Source organism: Ambystoma mexicanum, chromosome 8, assembly GCF_040938575.1.
Source record: "Ambystoma mexicanum isolate Mex_15411 chromosome 8, UKY_AmexF1_1, whole genome shotgun sequence".
NCBI lineage: Eukaryota > Metazoa > Chordata > Amphibia > Caudata > Ambystomatidae > Ambystoma > Ambystoma mexicanum.
In genome coordinates this window covers 1,054,361,615-1,054,385,839 of record NC_090929.1, presented here as the reverse complement: position 1 = coordinate 1,054,385,839, position 24,225 = coordinate 1,054,361,615, and the positions used below count along the sequence as shown (strand labels likewise).

The 24,225-nt window shown below is 45.8% G+C and overlaps 1 protein-coding gene across 2 annotated transcripts in view; it reads right to left on the bottom strand.

Annotated features, from left to right (window-relative positions):
- Positions 1 to 22,622, bottom strand: part of LOC138472715 (L-threonine ammonia-lyase-like) — a 406,130-nt gene extending 383,508 nt beyond the window's left edge. Inside the window, exons 1-2 of one of the 2 annotated variants that reach the window (XM_069611030.1) lie at positions 22,380 to 22,621; positions 11,565 to 11,594 (exon numbers count right to left, since the gene is read on the bottom strand). In XM_069611030.1, the coding sequence (XP_069467131.1) occupies positions 11,565 to 11,594; positions 22,380 to 22,480 (131 nt within the window). In that variant the 5' untranslated portion in view covers positions 22,481 to 22,621. Of the gene's footprint in view, positions 1 to 11,564; positions 11,595 to 22,379 lie in introns of both variants that reach the window. The other variant, XM_069611031.1, reaches the window with a different exon arrangement.
- Between the last annotated feature and the right edge of the window lie 1,603 nt (positions 22,623 to 24,225).

Below are 24,225 nucleotides of genomic sequence, written 5' to 3'. Positions count from 1 at the left end.
ACTATATGTGGTCTTGATCAATCACCAACAACCATCTCGGATGCATGCAGTAACAGCGTACATTGACAGTGGAGCCGTTGGGATTTACATCGACCAGGATCTTGCGGCAAAGATGGGGCTTCCGTTACACCCTAAATCAACCACTGACACTGTTATCACTGTCGATGCCACGGAAATAGCTTCTGGTCCAGTATCCCAATGCACTGCAGCTTTAACCCTTCTGTGCAAGGATGGACACCAAGAATCTATCATTTTCGACCTCATTAAGACACCACAGTTCCGGTTGATTTTGGGAATGCCGTGGTTGGTAGCTCACAATCCTCGAATCGATTGGCGAGCAAAAGAATTGCCCTTTCCCGAGACTTGCGCCCAAACATGTTATCGCCTAGAGAAACAACCAATAGACACCAGAACCTCCACGCTTGCGACTGTGGGAATCGGCACCCTACCAAGTGAATACCAGGACTTTCAAGATGTCTTTCAGAAAGAACAGGCTAATACCCTGCCACCGCATAGACCATACGATTGCCAAATCGACCTGATACCTGGCGCACAAATCCCTTGTGGGTGGATTTACGCACTCACGGAACCAGAAAACCAGCACCTGAGGGCCAATCTTGACCAATACCTGGCCAACGGGTTCATCCGTCCCTCGAAGTCTCCAGCAGCCAGTCCTCTATTCTTCGTACCGAAAAAGGAGGGGACTTGAGAACGTGCATCGACTATCGCGCACTGAACCAGATTACCGTAAAAAACAGCTACCCCCTGCCACTGATCCCTGAATTGCTTGATCAAGTCAAAGATGCCCAAATCTACACAAAACTAGACCTGAGGGGGGCATATCACCTTGTTCGCGTAAAACAGGGGGACGAATGGAAAACCGCTTTTCGCACCAAATACGGCTTGTACGAATATCAAGTAATGCCCTTTGGCCTTTGCAACGCGCCTGCAGCATTTCAATACTTCATGAACGATGTCCTGCAGGAATTGATTGATGTCTGTGCTCTAGTGTACATCGATGATATTTTAGTATATTCCGCATCAAAGCAGGACCACCTTAAACACGTCCGATCCGTATTGGAGAAACTCCGTCAACACCAGCTCTACGCCAAGCTCGAAAAGTGATCATTCCACGTTTCCAACGTGGAATTCCTGGGCTTTATTCTCAGCCCGAATGGAATCCGAATGGATGTACACAAAGTAGATGCTATCCTGAACTGGCCATTCCCAAATTCATTCAAGGGGGTTCAAAGTATGCTGGGTTTTGCAAACTTCTACCGCCGGTTCATCCCAGGATTTTCGCAAATTGTGCATCCCATCACGTCATTGCTAAGGAAAAGCAACAACAAGTTCCAGTGGACAATAGAAGCCGAGGAAGCTTTCTAGGAACTCAAAGCAAGATTCACACCTGCCCCAATCTTACGCCACCCTCGCCCTGATCTCCCAAACCTGGTGGAAACGAACGCCTCCAGCATGGCTATGGGAGCCGTCCTCTCACAAAAGGACCCCGAAACGGGCCAGTTACACTCTTTTGCCTTCTGGTCGCGTAAATTCACACCCCCTGAACTCAATTACGCTATCACAGACAAAGAACTCCTGGCCATTAAGTCAGCCTTTAAGGTATGGCGGCACTACCTCTTGGGCGCCAGACACACAATCACCGTAATAACTGACCACCGGAACCTCCAGTACCTAAAAACGGCAAACGCCCAATCCTCACGACAACTACGTTGGGCTCTTTTTTTTGCTGAATATGACTACGTGATTACATTTCGACTAGGGGTGAAAAACAGGAAGGCCGATGCCCTTTCCCGTATGGGAGTGGAAGAGCAAGGGTATCAGACCCCTGACCCAATAGCAATCATCCCGAGTGACAAGCTCCTAGGAATCAAAGCAACCATAACTCAGAAAGAATTACATGAAGAAATCCAAAACCTTATGAGTCCGGAGCAATTACAAGCGTGGAGTGCACAAGGAGAACATTACATGATAAAAGATCAGTTGCCCTACTTCAGGAATCGTTTATTCTTACCAAACCAAGAACAAGTCATGTCCGGTTATCATGATTCCTTGATCGAGGGCCACCCGGAATCGCTAAAACCCTAACCAAGGTAAAACTAAATTATTGGTGGCCCACGTGGCGTAAAGACATTATCCAATTCATTCTATCTTGTGGAGTGTGTGCTCAAAACAAGTCATCCAAGCAGAAACCGGCTGGGCTATTACAACCATTGGAAATCCCACCAGCACCCCTGGCACACGTTGTCCCTCTATTTTATTACTGACTTACCACCCAGTCAAGGGTTTAACACTATTCTTGTGGTCGTGGACCTATTTTCAAAAATGGCACATTTCATTCCTCTTAAGGGGCTCCCAAATGCTTCCACTCTGGCAAAGGTATTTCTTGAAGGCATCGTACGGCTCCATGGGTTCCCTTCAGTTTTAGTCTCAGACTGAGGTACTCAATTCGTATCTAATTTCTGTAAAAAATGCTGCTCTATGGCCCAGATCGACATCCGGCTATCCACCAGTCACCATCCCCAAACAGATGGTCAAACTGAGAGGACAAATCAGACGCTCAAGCAGTATCTGCGTTGCATGTTACACTAAGCTGAAGGAAGCTGTTTCGACCTATTATGGATAGCTGAATATGCTTATAATAATTCCCTACACACCAGCACTGGGCAGACACCCTTTTATACCATGTATGGCAGGCACCCACGTACTTCTGAGTTGGACGTTCCTACAACCCTCGAAATGCCAGCAGTCAAAACCTTGCACACAACCATTTCTCAAACCTTTAAAAGGGCAGCTCAACACCTACTTCAAGCTAAGAATCGCCAAAAGAAGTTTGCTGATCAACACCAAGCAAAGGCCCCCAACTACCAAGTGGGAGACAAAGTCTGGCTGGCGTCTAAACACGTGTCCATTAAAGGAACCCGAACTTTCTGTCCAAGATACCTGGGTCCATTCAACGTCACCTCCGTGATAAATCCTGTGGCGGTCAGACTAGCTTTGCCGTCAAACATGCAGATTCATCCTGTGTTCCACGTGTCTCTCCTTAAACCTGTTCAACCTGGGACCCGGGTAGCAACGCCACCGCAGCCAGTAGTAGTCGCTGGGGAGCCAGAATTCGAAGTCAAGGACATCCTGGATTCAAAGTATGTCAGATCCAAATTATACTACTTAGTAGACTGGAAGGGGTATGGTCCACAATACAGGACATGGGAGCCTTGTGAGTACATCCATGCACCTCGCTTGCTTAGACGATTTCATCAAAACCATCCAAACAAACCAGGACTAGACAGAAGAGCCACCTTGAGAGGGGACTTGGGGGGGGGGGGAGTGCTGTCATGATTCCTGCCCCTCATGTCCCCAGCCCTCCAAGATGTTAGGCTGGAGCCAGGCCACAATCACCTACATGGCCCTCAAGGGCCTCTCCATCACTCCAAAGACCCACTTGGAGTCAGACTTGGCGCTTGTGGCACCAGACTCACTCACTCCCATAGGATAACATTGGGGATTGGACTTGTAGTGCATTGATGGGGACAAGATGGATGCCCCCACATATTTCGGTTCCCAGAACTGCATGTGCAGTCTAGTGTTTTGGGTGTGGTTCAGCCCAGAGACACCTGGGATACCCAGAGACTATTTGAGCCACGCCCAGGCTGAGAAACATGCTTTGTGTTTTCTGCACCTGCAGCGTGACACTCACCGTGTTCGGATCGGTCTCCAGTAGGCCTGCATCTTTCTTCTGCGCTCAGCTCCTGCAAGAACAAGAACACCGTTAGGAACAGCCTTACCTTGCGGCGCTTCTGCCCATCATTCATCGCTTCTCTGTTCTGCAGGCATCTTCAGCGGTGTCATTCCCATTCTGGCACGCCGCTTCCTAAGGAAAAGGGAAAAGAACAGAAAAAAGGCATTACTAAGCATTCAGCAAATCTTCGCTTATTTTTAAAGACAGTACGAGCTTCAAACGCTTACCTGAATCCCAGCCGCTCTGGGGAACTCTGTCTCTGGAACTTCTCATCCATCTGCAAGAGGGAAAAGACACTCCCGGTTAGCGTGGAAACATCTAGAATCACTGCATACCGCACTTACTCACTGCATTTCTTCTTCATAACCGGCATCCACGCTGAAAACGTCGCAGCACCTAAAAGACACAGAAAAATAACTCAGTTCAATACAAATACGAAAGGGTTGCATCGCGCAACGTGCTCTCACTCACCTTCAGCGCTACTCATTTCAGCAGCACGTCACCATCACCGGACGCCGGCCATCATCTAAGGAAGGAAAGGAACGAAGTTAGAGAACTGTTCAAAAGACTCATTATACTTACCTGTCTGACTCTTGCCAGTGAAGTAACTAAGCAGCAACGAGCCTGCATCAATCAACGCGCCCCTGCGCTGAAAGCAGGACGGAGAGAACACTTTCCAAGAAAACAAGGTGAGCTGTGGATCAAAGGGAAGGATTGGACCCCGGGGAAGAAGGGGTTCAAGCACACAGAGGCAATAAGGAGTTAAACTCTACCAATCCTGTGTTTCAGGCCAAGTCTCCAGTCGAGTAGACTCCAGGGAACGGTTCAGGGTCGTAAGAGGTCAGAACAGGCTGAGTGACGTTCCCGTGGATACCAGGTGAGCGTTACACCAGTAGAGGGGGGCCCGGGATGAAGAATCCCCATCCCAAGTACCTGTTGAAAAGAACTTTCATTTGTTTGTTATTTTGTGATCGTGAATACATCAGGTCCTCGAACGCAAGAGACTTTCAAGAGAAACGAGACTTGGCCATCGACGGTCCTGATAGCCGAAAGCAGAACTATCATCTCATGCAGGAGAAGCTCGAGAGTGTACTGTGCTCCAAGATGCTACCTTACCCCATGCTCAAAACGTGGGGATCGGAGACCTAGGCTACCGCATCCTTACATATTATTTGTGAACACTTATTTCTTTTCTTGAAAGCTCTCTGACACCCTTTTTGTATTAGTTGAACGGATTGGCAATAGGTTTTTCTTAGTATAGGCCTTTTTATTTTACACAATGCCACTAGGACTGCCTTATTTTTCCTTTGATTGTTGACGCTTGCTCCCATCATAGATTTAGGTTTAGTTTAGGTGTTTTTCCAACTTGCATACAGTTTAATAAACACCCTTGAACTGTGATCACTTGTGTCTGTCTTTACTGTTTCCACCACGAGTTCCTTATATCAGCCAGTCTAGCCATTTCATATTGTGGTATGACATTTTGTATTGGGCATCTTTGGTAAAGCAAGCATGATAAGTGTTATTATGAAGCAAGACTGGCATTTTTTATGCAACCAGTCTAGCCATTTCTTACTGAGGCATGACATTTTGTATTTGGCAACTTTGATAAAGCAAGCAGGATCAGTGGTATTATATTTACTGTGGCATGACTTTGTGTATTAGGAACCTTTGGTAAAACAAGCATACGTGTTAATATGTAGCTGACTGACATTTCAATGCAGCCAGTTAAGTCATTTTGTATTGTAGTATGGCAATTTGTATTGGCCCTTGTTGGTAAAGCAAGCTTGATAAGTGTTATTATGAAGCAAGTCTGTCAATTTTATGCACTTAGTCTAGCCATTTCGTATTGTGGTATGACATTTTGTATTGGGCATCTTTCATAAAGCAAGTATGGTAGGTATTATTATGTAGCTCGACTGCCATTTTAGTGCAGCCAGTTTGGACATGTTTTCATACTTTGGCATGCATTTTTAATGGTAAAGCCAACTGGAGTATGTTCGTACATGGGAATACTGCCATATATTTGCAGAACAAACATGGATATGTTTTCATGTAGTATCATTACTGCCATCATGCACAAAGCAAAAATGAGTATTTTATTATATGGGAATAATAGGGTATAATGTTGCAGTCAGCATGGAAATGTATGGGCACAGCCAGTGTGAAAATGGTTTATACTGGCACATATTGTGGGAAAAGGCCTCATGGAAACCTGTTGGAGAAATGCTCCTGTGCACTGTTGGTGACTTGCATCTATTGGATTATTTTCATGAGTTACCATACAAGACCCAATTGCAAACTGTTTGGCTTTTTACCCAATTTTTCTAAAAAAACGTTTGCTCTAAAATGCACCATTTTCACCCATTTTAAAAAAATATTCTCGGGGGGAGAACTCCCCCAAAGCCTCACTTGCGGGGTGTGGGCTCCCTCGCTACGCTCAGTCACCCTGACATATCAGGGACAAATATTTACGCCCCTCCACTTAAACAATTCACCAGCCGCCACTGAAGGAGGACAACCACTACAGGACCTGATCGGTAATGCCCAAGTTCTCACAGAGTAGATTGATCAGGATGGCATGATTGACCATGTCAAAAGCAGAGGAAAGTTCAAGGAGGATGAGGACAAGTGGAAGGGTAGAATTGAGATTAATGAGCAGATCTTCACAGGTGTTCAGGAGAACACTTTCCATGCCTCTGGCTGCTCGGAAGCCAGAGTGATGTTCATGGAGACAACCAACAGATTCAGAGTGGAGTGTAAGCTGGGAAATGGACAGCTTTTCCAGGAGTTTTCCCAGGAAAAGAGTGATAGAGATTGGGTTATAGTTTGCCCGACAGGTAAGATCCAGTGGTGAAAGAGTGACTGCAGAAATCGGCTAAGACTGGAGAAAGGGTGTTAATGTGGTCCTTGATAGTTCTGGAGGAGCAGGGGAGCACCTGTTTGGATGACACTTTCATAGATCGGACTTGTCTAGAAACTTTGTCAGGTGTTGTGAGAAAGAGGAGAAAGGAGGAAGAGAGGGAGGGGCGGCCAGAGGGGGGGCGGTGAGAGGTAGAGGGAGCAGTAGAGGGGAGAGAGAGGACAGGATGTGCTGAGTTTTAGTGGTGAAGTGAGAAGCCAGAGCCGAACAGAGGGCCTGGGAGGGAACAGGGAAGGTAGAGACTGCAAATGGATTGGCCAGCTCCTTGCAGATTAAAAGAGTTTGGCCGTGTTGTTAAAGGTCGTGGAGACACAAGCTTGGATGTGGACTCTCTTCTTGGACAGGACAGAGAGTCTGTATTGCCTTTGGAGCAGGCAGTAGGCCAGTTTGTCAGAGGATGCGCCCAAAGTCTTCCATTTCCTTTCAGCCACCATAAAGCTGCGTTTCACGATGGCAAGGTCGGAGTCATACCAAGAGTTGCACTTGGAGGTAGGCTTCAGACGGATTCTCATGACAGGAGCATGTTGGAGATAGAAAGATGCAGGTTAGAGAGGGCTGTGTCAGAGTGTAAGTCAGCCGCTGGCCTAAGAGGAACAGAGAAAGCAGTGGCAAAGGCATCCACTCACACACGGTTCATGGGCTGAATGACCGAGAATGTAGGTGGCAGTGCTGGGGTAGGCTTAACCTGAGGGGTGGAGATTTTCACGTGAGAGGAGAACAGAAAGTGGTTGGTCAAAGAAAGAGGAGTGCTGAGAGAGTTAGAGAGGGGGATGTCCGAGGAGATGAGAACATCCAAGGTATGTCCCGCAGAGTGTGTCAGACGAGAGTGGAGAATGGAGAGATAGAGAGTGTTGTAGAGGTTGCGGAAGAGCCCAGAGGAGTGATTAGAAGCATTCAGGTGGATGTTGAGGTCTCTGAGGAGGAAGAGATGAGAAGTAAAGGCAAGGAGGGAAGAGGAGAGGTCAGTACACTCTAAGAGGAAGAGGGCAACCTGGCCAGTGGCCTGTAGATGGTGGTCACAGTCAGACTGAGGCCAGGAGAGATAGACAGCCTGAAGACCAAGCATTCAAATGAGGAGTAGGCCTGTGTAGGAATGGCAGAAGCAGAGACCCACTACGGAAAGATTAGAGCTACTCCACCTCTGGTTCAGTTGATTGTGGGTTTGGAGAGGATCTTGTAGCCGTCAGGGAGCAGAGTGTCAAAACGTGTGACAGAGCTGGCCGTGAACCATGTCTCAGTGAGACAGAGGACATCCAGGTCAAGTTCTTCGAGGAGGTGGCAGATGTCAGAGGAGTGTTTGACAGCGGAGCACGGGTTGAGAGTAGCAATTATGGAGCATGTTGCCACATTTATTTTCTAATAAAAATGTTTTCAGTAAACATGGTCCTTCTTACATTATGTTGCATCAACCTCACATTGGCTAATTCCAGTACAAACACAAACATACATAATGCAAAAATCAATATAAAAAGAAAAAACCCCGATCCTCTAACTAGAATGGACCACATTAAATTAAGTTAAAAAGGAAGGAAACAAAACCAAGCAATACTATTAAAGTGAATATACTGGCCTACTTCTAGCAAATTCCCTTGCCATGCCAGTCATACTTTGCAGAGAGTCCCCAAACGTTAACCTCTATCAATCAGAACAGTTGAAACCTAAGTCAGTAATACCCTCCCAGGTTCCACCACTCCCAGTTTCTCAGCTTCTTCCTTTGCTAACATCATCACTTCATTGATGCTTTCAAAATCGTAATCGGAAATGTTACCAGGGCAAGTTTAAGTGAAAGGTGACATGTGGCGGCCTACTATAGCAGGTGGTGAAGTGAGAGGATGCAGAGGTCTTTGTTGTGATAAATGCAAGTAAAGTAAGAGGTGGAGTGCAAGGTGATGGTGCAGTGGGAGGTGGTGGTTGCCTAGGAAATAATTAAAAGCTGAACAGCGAGACTTGATGCGGTTAGTAGTGACTCCTGTATAGGAATTGATCATGTGATGATGAGTAGGACATAGTGTATGGTAATGTAGTCAAGGAAATGATGACGGTGTAACAGGGGATATGGTAGTGGAGTGGTATGTGAAGTTAATGGATATTGACTTGGGGGGTGAGAGCCAAAAGGTGATGGGTGGGTTGTGATAGTATAATGCAGGAGAGGTGGGTGGCAAGGTTGGAAAGAAGATAGCAAAACATGAAGGGAGAGATCTGATAGGGTAGTGGATGGGAAGGTCAAGGGGAGGAATAGAAATTACAAGATGATTGGTGGTGAGACATGATGATGCAGTTGAGAAGTTGGACAGTGAATGGTGGTGTGTGGGATGTGACTGTTGCATAGGAAGTGCCTGCGATGCTCAAGGTGACATAATGCAGAGCTGGGTAACAAGGTTGTGAGTTGACAGGGTGATGGAGGAGTGACAACTGTTGGGCAATGATGGGGAGAAGAAAGATGGCAGTATTAGCATGATGGTGTGGGAAAATGATGGAGGTACATAGTGTAGATGGTTTGGGGTTTGATGATGGACTGTGGTCAGGGTCTTAAGAAAGTGGTGAAGGAGTGGCTATTGGCAGTGCAAGAGATTGTGGATGTGGCTTTCAGAATGATGGTGTAGTGGAGGTGGCATGGGGAGATTTGATGTGAGGATGCGAGTGGGGTATGGTGTACCTTGGCGATGCGGATGTTGGTAAGCCTGAAGGTGCATGTGGGACATGTGAGTCGATGGAGCAGTAGTGGGTGATGTGAATGGGGTTCGGGCCAGTTGTTGGATGACCTGTGGGAAGATAGGGCTAGTGTTTTGCATGGTGGATGGCAGTATTGTTTTTAGGATGTGCTGTGCTTTTTGGGGTATTTCGTTAGGTGATTCCAGTAACAATGACACATGTGGAGTTTGGAGGATGCAGCAGCCAAAGAGCATGCCACAGGCACATGCTGTGTGAGTTCTGCAGGGACCGGAAGTGCTGCAGTCCAAGCACCGGATGTGAACCCTGAGAGCACGAAGACAGGCCAAGTTCAGAGAAAACTATGGGTATTGGTACTTCCATGTAAAGGGTTTGTACTACACCTGGGACCCCTGCAATGCACCTGGGGTGCAGCCTGGCCTGTGGGTATGTTCAGGATGGGCAGTCATGCACAGAGTATAGCCACAGGAAATGGGGCCTCATTACAAGTTTGGCGGTTGCCTTGCCGGTAAAACCGGCAGGCTGCCACCAAACTTGCCAATTTTTCCGGCGTCTGAAAATATTCTTCCCCATTCCCATGTAAGCCCCATAGGGCATGGGAATGGGCAAACAGGATGCACCGCCACCATTCATGAATGGTGCCGGTGCATGTGGCATGCTCTGCTCGCGGGTGCCGGTACGTCTGCCAGGTCAGACCTGGCGGGTGCCAAAGCACCTGAGAGCAGAACTCGCAGTTTGCTGGTCCGGTAACTACGGTACCGGCAAGTTTGCCAGTACTGTAGTTACCGGACTGGCAAACTCCGAATGAGGCCCTCTTTGAGCAGTGCCCAAAGCACATGATCAGAGGGTACCAATGGCCAGTTTACTGCCCAAACGCCTTGTCCATGAGGTGTTTAGCATGTGTCCATGTGAGCTTCCTTTCTTTTTGGTTGTCATTAACATTGCCCTTTCAGAGTCTACGATCAGTATCCGTCATGGTTTAAACAAATGACGTCTGCTCTCCCATATATCAATCCTACACATTGAAACATGCCTTTAAAATGCAAGCTCATCTCTCCCTTACAAACCACGCCATGTCACCTTTAACCGAGGCCTCTCACCTTCAGCCCATGCCCTCTTACTATTACCCCTTTCACTTTCAAAACATGCCCTCTCAGGTGTACAGTTTAAGGGCCATACAACCTGAAGTAAGAACCACCCACTTTTAGCCATTACACGTTCGTCGCTCATCTAGGGAATGTTACTCATCCTTGGCTCACACATATGACACCTTCCATCTCACTTATTTTGTGCCTTCCCACTTTTACCCATACATGTTTACATTTCACCTCTGCCCTCCCATTGTTCACACTGAAACAATGGCTTATTGACAATCCTTCTCAGTTATGGCTACTAGATGGTGCTAGGTGCCACATATAAGCCAAGACTATTCTATTGGAGCAGAGCTAGAAGGGAGACGACATGTGAGGAGGGATGTACAGCTCGTCGGTGTTGTGTTTGGTTTGGGTATCTTATATTTGTATAGCGCCTTCTGCCATATGTAATAGCGCTGAAACATGGTTATTGACCCACCCAGTCACTACCCAAGGCCATGATAATCCCTATAGCCAGCCCTAAAGACTACTTGTCCCTCCCCGTCCAAGAAACATCCTCCTGGGATCTCTTTGAGCTAGCTCTGTCAAGCAGTAACATCAAACTTTGGCCGGCCAGTGTTCATCCTAGCAGTTTGCTGAGAACTAATGGTTTAATTGCATTTGTAAATAATTTACTATTGCAATAAAAATGTCTCAACCAACTGTGACTTCAGCTATTTGTTTTTATCTGTTCCTTGCACTTAAAACAAAGCAATGACAACGCCAACCATTTTTTGGATTGTGTGTAGGCATTAGATAGGCGTTTGCCAGGCTGCGCTGTCACGTGCCCAGGTAATCACACCATTTTCCACTGTTAAGACAGTACCTGACCAATGCCTATCCCATGTCTACACATAAGTCAAAGGTTTGGGCTTTACCAAACCTTGTTTCACAGTGGAGCTCTCTTCTTATAGCTCATACCTTAGTACCAGTGGTGCTTAGGCTCCCCAGGCGTATCACTATTAACCCCTTAAGTGCTAGGGACGAGTATGCTTGTCCTTTTTGCATAGACTTTATTAAAGCTCAGCAGTTAAATAAGGCAGTCACGCACATGCACACAGAATATGATTTAAGAACTTACTGTTCTGCAGGCGGCAGCTTCTCAGCATGGCTGGAAAAAAGCAAATAAGGAAGCCAAGAAAAGATAAATGTCAGAGATAAAGTTAGAAATACATGTCAGAGCGCCACGCAAACTATGGTCGGTGCTCTGCGACGTGTCTGTTATGTACAGGCAGCAGTGCTAGCTTTCCACCACACACAATGCCCGAATCAGTCCCCTTTTGAATTGTGATTACACACCCAGCTTTTGAATGATGGATGCTCTTGAATATTAGACTTACTAAAATGAATGCAATAAAGATGTTTTTTGCCATGTCTCTTCTCACCGACACTTTCTCAGCCGAAAACCAGGCCCAGACAGCACCCGCTGAAATAGTCTGGCCTCTGGCGTGGTTGGTGTCTAACCACACTAGCCACACTAGCCAAAGCCTGCTTCTTTGATCACTTACCAGGCTTCCTGACAGTGGAGGATCTAGGATTTTAAATAGGGTCCTGCGAAATGTCGAGATTGGACACTGGGGGCTGGAGATTTTTTTCTAATGAGCGGGTGCGTAAATATTTCTCTGTAATGAACACTTGTGAGCCAGCATAGCGAGGAAACACAAACAAACCAAGTGAGGTTTGGGAGGATTCCCACCCCCACAACCCCCCGAGAAATGGTTTAAAATAATGGGTTAAAATTATGCATTTTCAACACACTAGCTGTGAAAAAATTGATAAAAAACAATACATTTTATTTACTATCAGTTGTGTAGGGTAGACATTAGTGTAGCCCCGGATCTTTTCCAGAGCTATCAACAACCCCGGCTTAACCAAATCATGTCAGTAGTGCCACTGTCAGAATGCAATCATGATGGCTTTGTCAAATACGGACCATATTTATTTATTTATTTTATTTATTTGTTACACGCCCAGACCCTCAGGTGTCACGGCGAGGTTATAAGACAGCTTAGAAAATAGTCATGTTCAAACATTACATTGGTTACATTACATGATATAGGTTACAATATATTAACAACACTAAACAGTGGCCTAAGTATTTACAACAGTATCCGGTGGAAGGTGTCCTATCCTTGGGTGCTAATATTGGTTGAATAACCAGGTTTTAAGCTGTTTTTTAAAGATCGTGAAGGAGGATGCTTTTTTGATGATGATAGGTAGGGAGTTCCAGTGTTTGGGGGCTAAGGTGGTGAAGCTGCTGCCCCCTGCTCTTGTGGTTTTGAATCGGGGGGGCTCCAGGAGGAGTTTGTCGTTGGATCTCAGTAGTCTTATGTTAGTTTTAGGGTGCAGAGTGTTATTGAGATAGATAGGTCCTTTTTTTGTAATGCATTTGTAGGTGACGCATAGTGTTTTGAACATGATGCGGGCTTTGATGGGGAGCCAGTGTACATCTTTCCTGGTCTTGGAGATGTGATCTGATTTTTTTATGCCTAGCGCTGCCCTCAGGACTTTATTTTGCAAGAGTTGCATTTTAGCTAGGTTAGTGTTGGAGGTGCCCAGTAGTAAAACATTACAGTAGTCCAATTTCGATAGTACCAGTGCTCTGGCCAGGGTGAGGCAGTTTGCTGGGGTCAGAAATTGTCGGCTGAGTGCAATTAATTTAGAAGTGTAGGCCGTGGAAGAGGAAAGTGCATTGATCTGTTTAGTCATGGTTAGGCTGGCATCGAAGTACACGCCCAGTGTTTTTACTTGTTTAGACACTGGAATATTGGTGCCGTCGATGTTGATGGTTGAATATTCTGGCTGCAGGGTAGCTAATTTGGCTGGAGCTCCTACGATGAGGACTTCCGTCTTCTCATCGTTGAGACATAGGCTGTTTAATGCCATCCAGTTTTGTATGATGGCGTAAATTTTGTTGATTGTTAAGGTGTCCTGGTCATAGTTGCCTGTAAATGGAATAAGGATCTGGGTGTCATCCGCAAAGTTTGTGTATGTGACACCCATGTTGTCAAGTGCTGAGAACAGGAGCTTGGTATATGCGTTATACAGCGTAGGAGAAAGGCAAGAGCCTTGGGGCACTCCTATGGGGACTGGGATGGGGTTGGCTGCTTCTTTGCCTATGGACACTCTGGAGGTGCGGTCGGTTAAGAATGATTTCACCCAGGCAGTGGCTGACCCAGAGAAGTTAAATTCACGGGCAAGTGAGTTGCAGAGTTTGTCGTGGTCCACCAAATCGAACGCGGCTGAGAGGTCCAAAAGCAGGAGAATGCAAAGTTTCCCTGAGTCTCTAATGGCATCCATCTGGATTTTAAGGTCCAAGAGAGCTGTTTCAGTGCTGTGGTTAGGCCTGAAGCCTGATTGTCTGGTGCCGAGGAGCTGGTTAGATTCTAGATGGGTTTGAATTTGGTTATAGGCTAGTTTGTCGATGATTTTGAGTAAGAATGGGACCGTGGTTATGGGGCGATAATTAGTTGGAATGGTGGGGTCCAGATTTGGTTTTTTAAGAAGTGGTGTGACCCAGGCTTCTTTAATGCAAGTCGGAACTGTATTGGACTTGAATGAGGCATTGACAAATTTCGTAATGAGGGGGGTCAGTGTAGGTGCGCAGGCTTTGACTAGTTTGGCTGGGACAGTATCTCCTTTACAGTTGGATGCTTTTAGTTTGGAGATAGTGTCGAGCACGAGATTGTGGGTGACTGGTGTGAATTGGAAGGGGGGGTTGGAGTTGTCGCTGGAAGGGATACAGTGATTAGGGAGGCAGGGGTTTTTTGTAGCTAGGAGTGATTTTTTGGAGTTGATTTTGTTTTGTAACATAGAGATTTTGGAGGCAAGAGCATCTTGTATGGTGGTACACCATTCTTTGCTTGTGTTTATGGGTGTGTCGGTAGGAAGTGGATTTTCAAGTTCTCTAAGAATAGTGAAAAGCTCTTTGGAGTCGGATGCTGCATTGTTGATGCGAGCATTGTATGCGTTGGCTTTGTGTGAAATGATAGCTGATTTGTAGAGGGTATTAGCGTCTTTGAATGCTTTAGCTGAGTCCGGGGAGGGATGTTTATTATGGGCATGCTCGAGAGAGCGTTTTTTCCTTCAAAGGACGATTAATTCCTCGTTGAACCAGAAGTTGGATTTTTTGTTGAGGCGCCTTAGTTTGGAGGTTACAGGTGGTATGGTGTTAATCGCTGTGGAGAGGCATTTGTGGTAGTGCTCAGCGATAATTGTGGGGTCATTGCTGGGGATTGAGTGGGTGTCTAGCAGTTTGTTCAAGGTGGGGTCGAGGTTCTCAGCTGTGAGCTTTTTAGAGTTTCTGCTTTCGATGAAGTCCATAGCTACGTTCTTGGGTGTGCAGGGATCGTCGTTTGTGATAGTAAATTCTATGCAGTAATGGTCTGTCCAATTCAGTGCGGTGATCGGGCCTAAGGTGATGTTGGTGTTGAGGGTGAGGATCCAATCGAGGGTTCTGCCCTTGGTGTGGGTGGGGACATTGATGTGTTGGTGGAAATTCATGTCATTTAGTGCCAGGATGAGGGCGGTTGCTTTGGGGTCTTGGTTATCATTGAAACCTAAATTCAAATCACCAATGATGATACATTTCGTTTTGGGTTTGATGAGGGGCGTTAGTATTAGAGGGATGTCTGTTTCTGGGTGGCTGTTTGTGCTAGGGGTTCTATAGATGACCACTATGTTGATTGTGGTGTTTTCATTCAATGAGAGTCTGGCGAGTAGTAATTCGTACCCTGATATTATTTCAATGGAGCTTGATCTAAGTTTGATAGTGTTTTTAGCAATGATGGCTACACCGCCTCCTGGAGTGGTGGTTCTATCAGATCTGAGAATGGTGTAGTCTGGCGGAATAGCCAGTGCTAGCAGAGGGCCTGATGCTTGATGTAACCAGGTTTCTGTGATTACTAGCATGTCAAGGTCAAGTTCGATAATGAGGTCGTGAATATCAATGGCGTGGGCTCCGAGGGAGCGGGCATTGATGAGTGCATTTCTGAAACTAATGGGAGGGTTGGGTTCCTTAGTGGGAGTATTTATAGTTGGTGGGCCACTTAGTGGAGTAGTTCTGGTTGCTTTAGGCTGGGGGTGTTTGTCGTTAGTTTTGTGTACCATGGGTTTAGGTGATCTGGGAGGCTGGGTCTTGGTAGTGGGGTTGTGGTGTGGGAGCCTTGTGCGAGCTCTTAAACGGGATGTTCTGTCATATCCTAGGATAGGGTGTGTTTTGCGATTGCTTAAGGGGTTGTGTTTTACTGCCTCTATAAGAACATATTCATCTTGGCTTTGCCAAACGATGCCAGTCATGCCACTGAAAGAGCACACTTGTTATCGCTTGGTCCCAGAATTCAAATTATTTGCCCATGTAATTACACACTTATGTTGGATTGTCCTCAAAATGAAAGTATTTGCTCCTGGACGCACACACTTGAGATAGATTTATCCCAATATACTAGTATTTACCGCCACTGCAACAGGACACATGTAAGGGCCTTTTTGATATAAAAACTCATTTGTGATGGTTTTGCTCCAACATGCTATACTATCCATTTCTGTTTTTATACCGTTGTGAATAGCATTGAGTTTGCCATCCGGTATTCAGTCTGGTTTGAGTTTTTTTTTGTGATGTGGGGTTTGGATGCTTTGAGTTTTTCCAGCAGTGTGTACTTTGGGATCTTTTTCCCTGGTCTTGTTAACTTTGGGGGTCATTTCGAGGGTTTTGCGCACGCTAGTGATTCGGTGACACTGATTAACGGGACAGAAAGGGGGTCTCTCCAAGAACAGCGGACAGAGGAATCAACAGTTATGATGTTTTCATTGCAGACAGAAAATTCCATCCTAGGTGTGTCTAGCTTTGTGAGTACGTTCATTAACCTGTTGTTTGAGGTGAAGCACACCAAGATTCGCAGATGGACTTTGCAGCCACATTATCTTCCTTCTCAAGCCAAATGTTGAAGTCTTTAAGTATGGTGAGGTGTTTGTGGTCTATGGGCAGGTTAGCAACCATGTCAACCCGGATGTCTGTGAAGGAAAGGTTGTAGTCAGGTGTTCTGTATGTGAAAAGGAAGGTTAGTGTTGTTTGCGACATTGAGCAGATCAACAAGAGAGATTTGGAGTCAGGGATGTTATTGAATATTGGAGTAATAACTTTGATGGAGTCTCTGAACAAGTGGAATTCCTCCACCTTCCCTATTGTCCTATTGCCAAATTAAATTTTGTATCTGCCATGATGGATTTGTGTCCGATGGCCGAGTTATCCTCGGTGAGACAGTTTTCTGTGATGAAGAACAGTAAGCCTATTTTATACATGCATGGAATATCATAGAGATTCGAATAATGGTTGCCTACAGCGCCGGCGACTGAGGAGACATGTGGTGCCAACTGTTCCTCTGTGGTTACTTCCTGTAGATGGGTGTGGATCTTTTCCTTCATTATTTGTGTTGTGGTCATCCCAAGGACTATTGGTTGTTACATTCATCCTGAAACAAGCTCAGTAGGTTCTTTCTGGGATCAGGTTGAGGTCCAGCGAGGGATGGCTGTGAAGTGCTGTTGCATGATGTAAGGCATGATCAATGGTGACTCCTACAATGAGCTGCTCCTAGAAGTTAGTCCAGTCGGCGATGTAGACAAGTCAACACAGAGTTTGCTTGAAGGATAGTGTGGTTTCTATTGTTTTCTGTATGTTCCCTATGCACTGAGTTGTTGGTGTGATGTGATGCACCATAGCTAACTGGCTGTACTATATACCCATTAGTGTGTCTGATTGAACACTCACCTACCTAGATGCCCACTAACATGCCTGGCTGTTCAGTCATTAACCAGTCTGGCTGTGCCAACTACTTTGTATTATGATTCTGCGCTGATAGGAAGATGTTTTATTGGCACAGCTAATGCATTTACAAGTATTACCAAAACCTTGCAAATGTACTTGTGCAGTAACACAATATTTGTATTGCAAATTAATACTTGAGTTTTTGATGGTGTTGCAGGGTGCTGCGTATTCTGCTGCTTTTTCTGCTGTATATAGGTTTTCCCCCGCAGTAATTTGATCTTACATCAATCTGCACACTCTGTGAATCCATTGACGTTGCTCAGGAATTTATAGTCTTAGTACTTCCTTGTTTTATGTTCTTAGGGCACTGTACAAGGAAGTGAATCTCATGTTACTCAAGGTCATTGTCACATGACAGATCCTTTCTTGCTGTGCTTTGCAGGTCTGTCTGTGCAGTCCTTCTTCGCTTTCTAGTTGTGGTCACCGACCTATTCCAATTGGTATGTACACGTCCCACTTCAGAGCCTGGCCATGGCCCACCATTTTGTTTTCAACCTACTCTTTTGTCTTGTGGTGCTTCACACATGTCCCCCTTATCACCAAACATATGTGGAACCTTTTTGTTGCACCACTGATCTCACTGAGAGCTGCACTCAGCTTCTCCTCTTATGCTGATGACACTGAAATTACGCTCCCCTTGGACGGGACTCTTGGGGCTTTAGCATGAAAATGGACCCCAGAGAGGCCAAAGGCTGTATGCAGATCAGTTGAGAAATTGGATGTGTAAATGAAAACACAGAATTATATTTGTTTGACTTCGTGTGTGTGATTTCTGGCGTGCCACCATGGTCTCTTGACCAACTCTGGTGAAATCTGGTGGAAATGTTTTTATAGTTACCCGGGGCGCTAACCTGCCGGTGCTACCGGCGGGTTGCCGCCGAAATCCTAACACTGTTCCGCCACCTAATATCCAAGTCCTGGCGGCCGAGGATGTCAGGAGCCGGAAGGTGGAAGTCCCCATTCCCGTGAAGTCCTATAGGCATCCACAGGAATGGGCAAATGGAAGCACCAGCACCGTTGCTAATGGTTCCGGTGCTTCTGTGAAAGCCATGCCTGCAGGGCCGGTGCTCCTGGCAGTTCAGACCTGAAATTAAATAAATACAAAATAGAAGACGTAGAGATGGCTACTAGGTAGTGCTGTGGCATGTGCCGCTTGCTTGCTGAAATAGCCAACACGTTTCAGGTAGAAGTTATTTTTCATCTATAATGCAAACTCACCATAACCATTTATGGTGTTTCATATATGGGTTCTGTACTGAGGAATGGCAGTGAGAGAAATACATGAAGTGATCTTGCTTCTTTCCGAATAAAGAAGTATTGGGGGAAGGGCTGCTATTTTTTCAGGAGAGTAGGCTAATTGCTTTTCAGAAACAGATGTGGTGACATTTGAGTCCACAGATGACATTACAAATGAACTTACTGATGATAAATCACATCAGTAAGTTCATTTGTAATGTTAAAGATTGCAATATGTGTACAAATGCGAAATTACATAACTTTGTTTTCATTTAATTGGCAACTAATTCCTGGTGAAGACTTGGGAGGGCATGGACCAGTTGCCACGTGTGCGGGCCTTATAGTGACGTAATGACTACAAACAAATTTTGGGGTCTCCGCATCTATGTGAAGTTTGAGACATGTGTCGGCATTTAGTTGTCAAATGCCAATACTGGCCTTTAGGACATTTGCGCCAGATGTAATTCTGTTTTCTGACTAGGCATGTTGGTGTTAAATGCTAAGATGCACATTTAGGGAATTTGTGTCAGGTGTGAATATCTTCCTGACCGTTACTGGATCATGTTGTGCATAGCTACACACTCTGATGTACACACATGATTTTGCGATGCATTGATTCTGCGATGTATCCTTGAACTGGTTGATGCTTGTTCTTTACATTGCTTTGCACAATGCAGTTTTCCAGACATTTGTTTTTGTGAGGGGCCAACAGTGTAAATTCATTTTTGATTGTACAACTTTAAGAAATGACACGTGAGAAGAGTTTTGGTGATATTGTGCTGGAGTCCTCTGGAAGTGTGTGCAAGTCACTATAAGAGATAACGCCAACTCTCTCACAGCCACAAGTCAGGACTCTGCATCTCTGTCACATTAAACATTTCTCTGTATCTCTCTTTAACTATGTGGACTGAATTTCATTATCAGGCGTGTTCTCTTTTAATATTCGTGTTAATAATCTTCTACTTTTGCATTGGAAGATGTTTTTGTTGTGGTTTATGAGAGATAGACATGTTGGATTTTCATGAAAACTCAATAAAAATGATATTAAAAAACTAATAATGTTCTACATTAACCAGTTATTGATACATGTGTGATATTTGCAGCCATTGTTACTGGGTACCGGTATGCCGGGCTAACGCTTACACACTGTGTAAGGGAAGCAAAGCGTGCATGTGATTGTGGGGCACTGAGAAATCGAGGGCTTCTGTAGAGCGGTAACGGAGCAATGGATTTCCTCAAAGCTGAGGCAGGGCTGACTCTGGTTGTTCATCACAGAAGCTGTTATTTCAAGTAGCCCAGCCAGTGCTGATCTAATTAGAACGCCATGATGGTGGCCGGCTGTGCAGCCAATCCCGCCCCAACATTCAGACCTTTTGAAATGTCAAAGGCTCCTGGATGAAGATGTTCTATGCATGGCCGTTCTTTGATATGATATATGATATGATTGGTTATTTATAACGTGCTTAATACCCAGAGGTTTCTAAGCGCGGACCCAGGGATCGAACCTGTGGTGCTCCGTGTCGTCTTGTTTCCAAGGCGAGCACATTGGCCCCGAGCTATCCTCCCGAGACAATCACCAAACTTTGGTGAAGATTCTTTGTGGGTGACACATCTGTGTCATAGACCAGGTACATTCCTAGTCTGTAGGATTCCAGTGTCTCAAGAAGCACTCCAATCCTCCCTTGTAGAACACCACACAGCACAAATGATGCAACACACTAAACTGTGCAGGTATGGGAAACCATTTATCTGAAAAAAAGATGGCTACTTCAGCTATGGCTCTCAGGAGGCCACCCCTACTAGTACCATCTTTGGGATTCCATGTGGCGCCAAGGAGATGCTGCATATAGACAGGGCAGCTCAGGGCCGTGTCTACGGCGTGCAAGGTCCTGTGTAGAAAAGACATTTGTGGCCCCCTACTTTGCATATGTATTGACACCAGCAGTCGTGGCAATACAGAAAAGCATATTACAGGGAGTAACATTGGTCTTTCAAAATCTAGTGCATCATTGGATGATACATTCCAAGCATTTAAAAGGAAGAGATGAATAACTATGTAATGTGCTAATAGTCTGTTAAACTAGGCTTGAGACTTGTTTTGATAAGCATACCCTATAAATACTATAGGCTCATGGTTTTGGTAGATAAAACACAGTAACAGTTGCAGTTAAGCGGTGGAGCTATGATTTGAGTCCAATCTGTAATCTAGGCCCTTGACAAGCCATAATTTTGCGCCTCTGGTTGGTAAAAGTATATACTAAACCAAGCTGACAAATCTTTCATTCCTTTTAGAAAAAAGTTAAGAAGAAGGTGCTTGTAGCTTTATGTTCCCCATTCTGCATGGAATATTACAACAGAATGCAAATAAATAAATGACACGGTTTGAAAGGAGGTAAACAGGGTTACATTGTTACTCCATTTAATTATTCTGAGGAGAGACAAATATCAGAAGCCAGCCGGAGCTCTGTTAGACCATTCAAATGCAAAAGCCCCCTATCAGGTCTTATCGCCCAAATATCACTGCCAAATTAGAGAGACTTGCAGCCAGCCATTCGCCACTGGCAAAGAGCTACCCTTTCAAATATGCAACTATGTACTAAGGCATTTGCAAAGCCCTAGTACAATTGGGGTGGTTTTTGGGACGACTCATCCTTCTAACTATGGTTCTGGAGGTGAGCAGGGCTGCAAGGCCCTGGGCAGCCAGACATGTGGCCTTTGACTTCCGCCAGCCCCGAGGACACGTATGACTCAAGAGTAGGCACTGGAGACCTCTGTTGAATAGCATGATACTAGGAGAAGTAGACAAGACAGCACCCCAGCCCTGACCTGTGCAAGGACACCACATCTTGAAGGTATCTCGAGGAGTGGTCTGGCCTTCCATCCCCAACCCGTGGAGTGGCCTTCAGGGAACTCTGGAGATTTCCCAGTAGGACTCTGCACCCTGGGCCTCTTGTGTGTGGTAATCTATTTTATTTCCAAATGTTCCTATATGAAAATGGTTGTGCTTGTTGAAAATGTGTAATACAGGGCCACTTTGAACATTATTTCCAGGGCCTCGTTTGGCTCCTAGTCCACCCCTGCTTCCACATGTCCTCCCTCCGTACACTTCTAACTGGGCTCACAATATTGCATCCACCTGATTGTGCCCAGTTACTGTTTCCTCTCATTGTACCAGTCTGTTCCTTCCTTCCAAGCTAGGTCTTCGCTTTATGAAACCCAGTGCATGCATTCAGGGTGGATTCGTGTGACAAAAAACCAAGATTCACAACATCCCCACTGTCTAATGGCGAAAACAAAATCTTCCTTAGGCGCTAATGAGAGCTGTGAAGCTCAGCGGGCAGCGTCAGCCAGAGAGACAGGGCTGACAGGCAGGCAGACAAGCAACACAATATAGGAGTGTGGAAAACTGGGGATGGTCAACGATTTTACATCCTAAGTTAGCATAACACAATTGTGCAATTCCTACAGTAATGGCTACCTTGCTGTCTCAGGCTAAGGGGGAACAGTTCTGTACCAGCTCTATGTAATTAAGAAAAGAGTAAATAAACACAGTTTCTAATGAAGCTGCGCAGCTCGCTAAGGGCGAGAAGGGAGTGGACAATTACCTAAACAGAAGGAGAGTCAGGAACAAGCAAAGGCGGAGAAGGAGCCCGACTAGAGCAGCAAACGTAGGAAGAAGAGGGACTACGGGGGAGGGGTCGGCCACGACAGGAGGGTCCCTGGGACTTGACAAAGCACTTGCACGGTCCAGGACCCCTGGGGGGAGCAAGGGGTCCATAACACTAAAGGGATGGGAGCACAGGGGAGGCGGGCGCTTAGGCCCCAACATTCTCCAACCTTTGCCAAAAGGGGTCATTATCTTCTTCGGCCTTCGCCTCTGTCCAGGCAGCTCGGTCCTTCGACGCCTTGGAATACCAGAACTGGGCTGCAAAGTTCATACTGAGCGCCCCACGACAAGGCTGCGACTAAAGGGGGTGCTTCAGCCCAAGGAGTCAAAGTGGATCAGAGCACCGACGTAGAAGAAAAGAGCTCGCACCTGTGCCCCCTGCCTGACTCGGGCGAGGAGAAAAATCGAGCCCTGCGGCTCTGGCCTATTTATGGGGATTACCTCAGAAGCCGACCTGTCGCTCTCAATTTCTGTCACGGCCCGGCTTATGCAGGTGCCGGCCCGAGAGCCGCTCGGTGCACGCTTTGAATGGTCTATTCAACGGGGTGGCTTTAAACCCTAAAAATAGTCCCTGCGTCATACACCTCTTTAGGGTTCCGAGAAGACTAATGCTGGAATGGGAGGGTAGAATACAGTTCTGACCTGCCGTTAACTCTTACCAGAATGCATGCCGGGAATAGCAGTCTTTACTTTGCCTTAGCAGGCCGACCCAGTGAGCTCTTCCTAGAGACCACGTGGAGCAGTATAAGAGCAGGGCTGCAGAGTATTCTCTTCCCGCAAACGCGTGCTCACTTCACGGCCCCGTTTTAATGATACATTCGATTTTGAAGTGTCTTTCTTCTACAGCCTTACAGCACTTTAAAAAAAAACGGGTACTATCCAACAGACCTGTGCGGACGAAAGGCTTCAGTCGAGATTGAACCTGTGCTCGCACACACAAAGCATTAACTGGAAAGCGCAGAATACTATTTTGCCGCGTTTTTAACCGTTTTTTAAAAAAATTCGCAAACAGATACATGTTGCGTTGGTGTTAGGTCTATAGCGAGTGGGGGTGAATGAGGGGACATTTTTTAGCAAAAAAAAAATAGGTACAACATGGTTCTATGTTCTTTGATCGCCAGGCTTTTTTTGCCAAAAATGTTCGAACAAAAAAAATCTCATCACTTTTTTTTCAATGTTTTGGGGGTCCTCCATCCCTCCATTCCCTGTTGTGTAGTGCCTATATCCCACCCCCCCTACCCGTTATATGCCCTTACCCACCCACCCCCTATATTTTTCGATGAGTTTTTCAGCCGGAAATCGTCAGCAATAAACTCAGTGAAAAAAACACATTCCCAGATAAGAAGTGGATTACATTGGAGGAGGCTTTGCATACTATCTAAATTCACTGGCATACCCAAACGCCCCCAGTAGGGCCCTTGCGTTCAGGAAACCAGGGTCAGATTAATTGCGTAACCTACAAACAGACCAATGGATTGGGCAGATCTTTTCTTGCTAGAGCCGCTAAGCTATGGACCACTCTCCCGACTGCTTTGAGACTTGAAAGAAACATCTTAAAGTTCTGCCAAGCTTTGAAGACCTCCCTATTTAAGTGAGCATTTGTGAGAGTCCTGTTCTCACACCTTCTTCCGCCTGTGTCCTGCTTATTTCTTTGTTGTCCTTTGTCTTTATGTTGGCACCCTGATGCCTGCGGGCTACGGCGCACTATGAATTGATAAACATTTTTTTAAAATAATAATCAAAACACTGCTGATTTTTGGGAATTGGTAATCTCGGGGGATATGTAAAAAAGGAATACCCCACATGGTGGTATCAGTGAGGATGCGTGACACACCCATTTTCAAAACCTGTACCCTGATGGTAGAGATCTTCTCAGGCCAATGAGTAATTGGAGGGGATGCTAACATGAACAATACCTATAGAGCAAAGGCAGAGATTAGAAGTACGCTTATAGGGCAAAAAGCAGCAAAACAGCAGGCCCGGACACGGCACAGCTAGATTTATTTATACAACCTT